The following is an 8,257-nucleotide window of genomic DNA, read 5'->3' as shown; positions in this document are numbered from 1 at the left end:
GTTTCATCGACGACGATGTGCAATTTGCAGCAGGAGGTATCAGGATCTCCGCTGGCGATGTTATTAGTTGTTAGCTGGCGGTTCAGCGCCTCAGAAGGGCGTGGTGCCCAAGTCTGGGCGACACGGTGCAGAGTGTTGGTACATGGGCGTGGAAGTGTGCCACATCACAAAGGCGAATCGTCCTTGCCAAAGAGCAGGCTGATTGTCTGGTATAAAAAGGATCAGGTGCTCTGTGGCCCACATCACTTGCTCGCTTGTGTCTGCACACATTACACCCAGCCATGAAGTCCATCGTAAGTAGAAGCTCCAGCATGTTTTGCCATCAGACTTCGACTTCTGAGCGTGCAGATGTATACGGCAAAAAGGACATTTTACGTTCGGAATGCCTCCATAACCATGGCTCATACTTACAACGTTGCGCGGTTCGCGAATGCATTTCTTAACTGGTGCTTCCCGCCCACATCACAGGCTGCCTCGAACCAGTGCAGTACGACGTATGCGTTCTTAAGACAGTGTTCTTCCCGTGTATGCCACATCTCGCCAGTGCTTTCTTCAGCGCTCGTGCCGCATTCGAGGGTCGGTCTCCCCACATGCTCCCCTGACCGACTGCGGGTGGCCGTGCCGCAGTTCGTCATCAGCCTGCTGGTCGCCGCCGCCGCCGCCGAGGACATCCTCAGTTACGACGCGGGCGACCACAGCCACGTGGCCTCTGGCGACCCCGGCGCCAAGGTCACCGGCTCGTACTCACTGCAGACGCCCGAGGGCGAGACCATCACGGTCGAGTACGTGGCCGACGAGAACGGCTACGTGGCCACCTCGGACGCACTGCCCGTGGCGCCGGCGCTGCCCGACGTGCCCGATGTGCCGGTCGTGCCCGAGGTCAAGGCCGCCGAGGTCGAGGCCGCCGAGCCCGTCACCGCCGTGCACGCCCCCGTCGTCTACAGCACGCACCCGTTCGCGTACTCGGCCCTGCCGCACACCTACGCCGCCACCCCGTACGCCTTCGCTCCGCTGCCTTACGCCCACGGCTTGGCGCCGTACGCCGCTGGCCTCCGATTCATTTAGTTACTGACGGTTCCCGACGGCCGAAGCATGGCTCGACAGCCTGATGACCAGAAGAGGGAAGTTCACTGGCAAGCTCGACGCGCAGCTGACTCCGCGCGCCTCGAGCGCGGGCTCAAGGGCGTGTCAAGGGAGGACGCATGCTAATCAACCGCCGCTTGCGCCTCTTTGCGTGTTTCACACACCAAGCGAGTTAACAAATACAGCGAGCTCTGTTTGCCGGCTGTTTGTAGGGCTGCAAGGGATGCTGCGGCGCCGGCGAACAAGAGCGCCGCGCGTCGCGAACTGGTTCTGCGCGGAGAGAATGTCCCTTCGATGCAATCAGGCCGGAAACCGGCGGAGGCCACCCTCGAGCCCTAATTATCACCCGCCTCCGTTTTCGAGCCGGCGTGCAGGCCGCAACTGGAACTGGCGCATTCCTGGGGTGGGACACGGCCGGGCCAGCCCTGGACAGCGCCCCACCGCCGACCGGAATTTCCGAGGCGTCACCGGCGCGGGAGTGGGCGGGCGACTGCCGACGGCTCTCACGCCCACAAACCGGGTGATCGGCGCCGCAGGGCGTGTCCGTCGGCCCCAGTCCATCCATCGATGGCTGACGAGCTGACGCAGCCTCGGTGAAGGCCGCTGGGACAGTACTTTCACTGAAAAGGATGTGGTCGGTGTGAGCAGACGACCACAAAAGTCAGGAAAATGCTCGGACACCTACGCAGGTTGGTGAGTCATTTATTCGCTGATTAGCAATATGACCTAGGGTTGCACCGCATAATGAACATTTGCGCCGTCAGCAATTCGTTCAGATAACTTGTATTTCAGCGACACATGAAGTATATCCCTACGAGCACCAGTGCGTAGCCGGTAAGCGTGCAAAGATGTTGTGCTCTTCACGGTAAAAGCCAAGTCAATGCAAGTGTGCGGTGAGATCGGATAAGTAGGGAATGTGAAAGGGTGGTTGGAGGACATGGCAGTCTGCGTTAACAGTGAGGATCCGAATATTTTCTGATGTTACATGCTCACATGTGTGCTAATGTGATGCTAGGTGCCCACACATGAAAGCTCAAGTTACAAAAAAGAAAAATCTCAGAGCAAATGGCCTTCAAGCATTGGCTTTTGCGGGATGTAGACCTAGCCGGCACCTCAGACGTCGGAACTCAGGGCACCCAACAAAGCCTTCGTTGGCCAGGGGAAGGTATCCAATAGTGTCCTTATATCGACAGGAAACCTCACACCTTACTCTGGATCAGACCATATTCTGTAATGTGCCAAACGCATGTACGCGAGGTTACGCTTTGATCCTTTTGCGATCAGAATCACACCAATTGCCAGTTTCTGTAATGAGGAATTTACGCTATGCTTGCCGTCTCTAAGCTACTAGATGGAAATAATTGTTGATCCGATCAGCATCAACGACATTATCGGTTCTTCTGCTTGAGAATAACCGGCCTGTAATAGACCAGGAGATAATGGTCCATCGACGCTGTCAACTACTGTGTTGGAAAACTGGTCATCTGCTAGCTATATTCTAATCAGAAAATTGCATTCATATGACAATGGCTGACCCGCTGCCACACGCACAATTTCGGCGAGATCAGTTGACAATCTTTTCCATTGTTCTCACATGATTCCTAACACAAGCTCAATTTAATTCAAAGTGCCTTAGCGGCAACCAATTCATAAGCCACATAAGACTGAGAAACAAGAGGTGCTAGGCTTGAACAGGCTGTCAAGGTAATGCTTTACACGGCGCGATGCATTTGCTCTCCAAAACACAAAATCGTTGTGCTAAAATAAATCTTTAGTAGACCATCTCAAAAATCAATTCTTTAAAGAAAAGAGTTTGCGAGCAATAGTGAGTTGCCGTGCCTGTAAACTATTTTGAGGCTTTTGACGGAGGCCTCAATCAGTAATGTAACCATTTGTGAAGTGCGAACGATTTTAAAATGGTCTAGTTAGCCCGTTTCGCGTTCCAGAATTCGTTGAAATCCGATTGGAATTGAAAAAATGCACTAATAATTAAGTCAATGAGTTTGTTCGACTATGATAATGACCACAACATGATACTTTCATTCATGACAAACGGAGGACTAAGTGCAACGTAGTTGTAACACACGCTATCCTTACTCTGGATATCTGCGTCTAATAGGTTTGGGGTTAAATCTCAGCAGCGATCATGCTCCGCCTGGCGTTATCGGCCATGATTTATCCGAAAGTAAACAAGATCTGGTCCATGGGCTTGGGATCATGCTCAAAGTCATTTCCCGTTCTTACGATCTGAACTCAAAATGTCTCCGCTGATAATTCAATAACCGTTGCCGATGATACGCGAGGTAAAAAGCATACGAAACATATTTGTACAGCGACCATATATTCTGCTTGTGCATCCGTCAGAAACCAAGAAGCGAATCGTTGAGAAGGAGAGGTTCGACTACCACGTCAAACGGCTTTGAAAACGTTTAACCCTTCCTACCTCTTCGGCACTGGTTACGCTGGGCGAAACCTGCATTTCCCTTGATTACGTCGTGTTAACTGCAACGTGTCAAAAGTAACGTCGATTTGTCATCTATTTGAGCTAGAGATGCAAAACAAATAAAAGACGGCCAGCGTCATGTACCTATAAGGTTTTGTCGTTTTAAAAGATTTTACCGCTCTTTGCAGCCACGCTAACGTAAGTTACTCGTAGCGCAAGGCTGTCTAACGTCTTCCTCCCTCACTCGTTACTCTTCTGTTACGCCCTCCTTTTCCCACTCCATACATAACACAGTCCACCTCATTCTCCCACTCCATATATAGCATAATTCACCTCATTCTCCCACTCCGTGCATAACATGATTCACCTCATTCTCCTACTCCATACATAACATAATTCACCTCATTCTCCCACTCAATGCATAACATAATTCATCTCATTCCCCCACTCCATGCATAGCATAATTCATGAGAGAAAAGGCAGTAACGGTGGCACATCTACCTACAAATGGAGTGGGTTAAAGCAACTGCTCCGTATTTGTATGGAGTTTTCAACTGAAAATCATCTTGCATATCATTTGGTGCAGTTTACAGCCGTGCCCTTCTTAAGACCTAAACCCTGCTAGTTTTTTAGCTACACGCCCACAAAGATGTGCAGACTTTTTTAGGAGACTAGTTCAGGGTCACTTCGAAATCCATGGCACCATAATAACACCATTTAAATCCTGCCATTCCATTGGCCTTGTGGCGATCAAGGCCAAGAAAAATATAATTGTCGAGTAATTCATATCTGGCGTTCGTGAGTGTGCTTTTCAGATATAACGACTGTCAGTTGGCTCTGAATCAATGTTGTGCAAGGCATGTTGACGTAATCAAACAATGACGTACTGAGCAGCATATTTACAGAACAAAGAGATCGTATTGTCTAGGGCACCGTTTCCCACTTAAAAACATACCAATAGTTAGAACTGAGATTATTTCATCACATCTGATGCTTGCTTCAGTGTCTTCAAGCTTGGAACATTCCACTTAACCTGCGCCCGGCCGGGGGCCTGAGACAACAGCGTCCGGCCGGTGGTGGAAGTTGGCGTCCCTGAGACATCCAACTTCCAGACACCGTATGACGAAACAAGGACACTGTTGTGAAGGTCTCGCCAAATCACTGATGAATGACACACCAATTTTTATCTTAGATCACATGTGAGGTCACTAGAGATCACCCAGGGTCAGATATGAATATCAGACCAATGCCAAAATCAACCTGTTTTATTAATATAAGGCTTGCTGTTAGGGTAGTTTCTGGGGCCCATTTCGAATTTATTGATGACGGGAATCGTATTAGACATCTTCCATGAACCTATTATAGGTCACAAAAGGTCACCGACCTAAAATGACCCAGATCAATATTTCGTTTTCTAGGAGCATACTGTCTAGCTTAATCTTTGTCGCGTATTCAAATGCAAAACTCAGAGCAGTATTCGATGGCTTTGGTCATCATGATCTTCTTAAGGTCAACCAAGGTCACTGACCTTGAATAAACATGCGACTTTTTGTTTGGACCAGGTATCTAGGTTCTGAGGACACTTTGGAAACCAACTTGGAGTTTTACTTTTTTATCCCTGATTGACCCGAAGGTCATGACCTAAGAGACTCAAACTTTGGCCTAAGTGAGTTCACACACAGGTCAATACACCCTGTAAATTTGGTGTGCCCGGACCTCTTAATTCCTGAGATGTCCGGGGAGTCAAATTAACCCCCACCCGATCGAAGGGTATCCAACCGGCCATCCGGGGACGCGTTATAGCTCCGCGCCCGTTCCGTATTTGCTTGAGTTTGTTCTATTGTCTTTCGTCCCGTATGCTACAGATTTCAACTAAACGACATATCATCTATAGTTGACCAAAGTGTGGTTTCGTACTATTGTTGGAGCGTTTTGGTATTATTCAGCGGTGTTTAAGGTTACAGACCGTAGCAAATTACCTTGTTTGTTACGCTTATCGGAAAATGAAACAAAGCGTTATAAAGGCAATAGCCGTCACAGTCAGAGAATCCTTGAAATGTGTCGACCTTCGCTTCGACATGAATATTCGATGAAGCAGTTGCAAGAACCTGACGATCGACACCAGCCGACCAAACCGATAGCGGTAATCGTCCGGCCATGACCACCAGCACAAGCCGTGTCGAGCATGCCTATTGGGAGTGACGCGCCTGCACCCCTGCCTTGCGGCAATAAGCGGGAATTTCCATGGCAGACATCATAAGTCGCGCAACTCAACCTGCACTATTTGCTCCCGAAGCCGTATACGTCCAACAACGTCTGAAGCCACATCACATCGACTCTACTGTCCATTACCGGAACCTGGTTTTGACGATCGACACCAAAAAATTGAGTCAAATCCCGGAGGAAACCTATTTTTTAGTGTCTTTGGCGAAGTTTTTTTTCCCGCTCAGCCTCACCAATCCTATTTTGCGAAACTCATTTCTATGGTAGAGTCTTAACGACCGTGACACGTGAAAGATTTGTCACCAGATTATACACCGGGTTCAGGTCTGGGACTTTGGGCCCATTTCCCAAGCAAAAAACAAAGCCGAGATCTGCGATTCACATAGGTCAGGGTCCTTACGTCAATGGGTGGCTCCTGCGTCAGTCAGGGGACCACAGCGCCTAACAAAATACAGTATCGACAAGGAGCTCAGATTCGGTCCGGGACAGTGTTCGAGGGGCCAGCAGAGAAGTCGAAGCGTCCCTCGGGACCGCTGATCAAGTACCTGATTGGAGGGCACGAAACAGGGTCGGGTCATTAAATGTCAGTTAGAAGGCTTCTTGCACCGATTGAGGACACTCTAAGACAATGCGGGTCTCTATTTCAGTCTTAGACTGTCAACACCGAATAGTCGGTTCCGTGTCGGTGTGAGCCCTGGGGGCCCATTTCCTAAGCATGGAAGATGTGGGAACCCGTTATTTGAATTGGTCGGGACCTTTGTTTGCAAGGGGCCTCGAGTCGGCCAGGGCACCATCAGTTGAAGAGGGACAGGGGCAGGACCCTGAAAGCCAGGGACCTCTTGCGTTGGTCGAGGCCCTCTGACGATGAAAGTGGAGATGGGACCTAAAGATGCGAGCCCACAGCGTGATAATGGAAGGCCCGTTGTCAGGCAGAGCACCGACACCGAACCGAGGGCTCTCCATCCCAACTGAGCCAGGGGTCTGTTGTGTCGAACGGTAGTATCCATGCCAATATTGGACACTTGCGAAAATAAGGGATCCTCTGTATCAATGGGAGCCCCTGTGTCTATTTGGGTACAATCTGCCGGATCAGGGGGCTCCCGACGTCAGAAAAGCGACCAGTGCATGATATATCCCTCTAAGGGTTTCCGTATCGACCGGGCGATCCTGCCCCTGTGTCACCAGCATGACTGCAAGCAGGCACCCTACGCTGTAACGGATTGGCCCTGCAGCCCCTGGCCGATAAATAGAATGTGCCATTTTTGGTCTACCCACTGGATTCATGACCCGGAGAAGAGAAGGGGGTTCCTTTGTGTTCAACAGGACGAACCAAACGAGGTCAAAAATGAAAAAGCAAACACAAACGAGGCGTCCATCGTTGTTCGGGATCATCATGTGAAACGAATTGCATAAAATAGTTTTGGGCCTGAGTGCTCACGCTCTTAGGGGCGAGAGCACCAATGGCCTGGGTTTCATTTTCCATGAGGCCGAGCGGCATTGGCCAGTGCAGCTGCCACCGGGTGGTGGGGTGGGCGCTTGGCGCCCGAGAACAGCCATCGTGAAATAATGCTATCAAAAGCCTTTTAAAATCAATTCGTACCGTTAAGAAATTGGACAGCGGCGTATATTCAGCTTGAATCATTTTGATCTTATCCCCTGAAGGAATAATCACCGACAGCAACACGAAAGTGGAAATTCTACCTCTACTTGTCTAGTTATACTATAAAATTCTTGGAACGGCTCGCGGTGTTGTGAATGCTAATCCGATCATATTAAAATTATAAGAATTGCACAGATAAAATATACTCTGGCAACAACTTCCAAGCGTTCCAATTGGCATCCTAAAGCGTTCAAAGATACGTCCTTCAGAAACGTTGTCGTTTTCATCCGCCCGTTAGCCACGACCTAATGTTAGGCACGGGACCGACGCGGCACGGCCCCTAGAGGCCGCAACGCCGGGCGTCGTGGTTTTTGTTGGAAGACTCGCGAGCGCGCATGGCCAAAACTGGGTCATTTAATTCTTCCGCTACTTGGTAGCGAACAAAGTCGAGCATTCTGTGATCAAAACAGGTTGATGTGAATGCAAATTTACGACCTTATTTCGATCCAAGATATACGTATACGCTGTCCCTGTACAACCCAGAAAAATTCTGGTACAGTCCGTGAGTGTTATCAGCTTAGGAAGGGTTCGCTGTAACAGCATGAAATGAATAACACCAGTGTATTTTCTTCAGTTTATCGACTTCAAGACACAAACAGTATCTTTTGGTGACTCATGGCTCTTAAGAAGGGCAGAAAATCAAGGAATCCCCGGGAATTCTGGGAACCAAGTGGGCCCTATCCGATGACTTCTTTTTTGGGGTAGGGGCCTACCCCAGGGGGAGGGAGGGCTTGGGTTCACCCAGCGCCCCACCTCACAAATGCCAAGACTCTGGCTGCGGCCCTCCGTCGGCGTGCTTATTGGGCATCGGGTATGCGTATTTAAATATCATCCCATGGTAGCGGGAA

The 8,257-nt window shown here is 49.7% G+C and overlaps 1 protein-coding gene across 1 annotated transcript; it reads left to right on the top strand.

Annotated features, from left to right (window-relative positions):
• The first annotated feature begins 203 nt into the window (after nt 1-203).
• LOC119101418 (cuticle protein 7) lies at nt 204-1,280 on the top strand. Its single transcript, XM_037224751.1, has 2 exons — nt 204-293; nt 628-1,280. Exons 1-2 carry the CDS (start codon nt 282-284, stop codon nt 1,063-1,065), a joined length of 450 nt encoding a protein of 149 aa, XP_037080646.1. The 5' UTR covers nt 204-281; the 3' UTR covers nt 1,066-1,280.
• Nucleotides 1,281-8,257: the final 6,977 nt, after the last annotated feature.

This window comes from Pollicipes pollicipes, unplaced genomic scaffold (assembly GCF_011947565.3).
Source record: "Pollicipes pollicipes isolate AB1234 unplaced genomic scaffold, Ppol_2.1 Scaffold_4881;HRSCAF=5763_pilon_pilon_pilon, whole genome shotgun sequence".
In the NCBI taxonomy this organism is placed as follows: Eukaryota; Metazoa; Arthropoda; class Thecostraca; order Pollicipedomorpha; family Pollicipedidae; genus Pollicipes; species Pollicipes pollicipes.
Note: the sequence above shows the minus strand (reverse complement) of the source record. Positions and strands in the feature narration are given on the sequence as shown.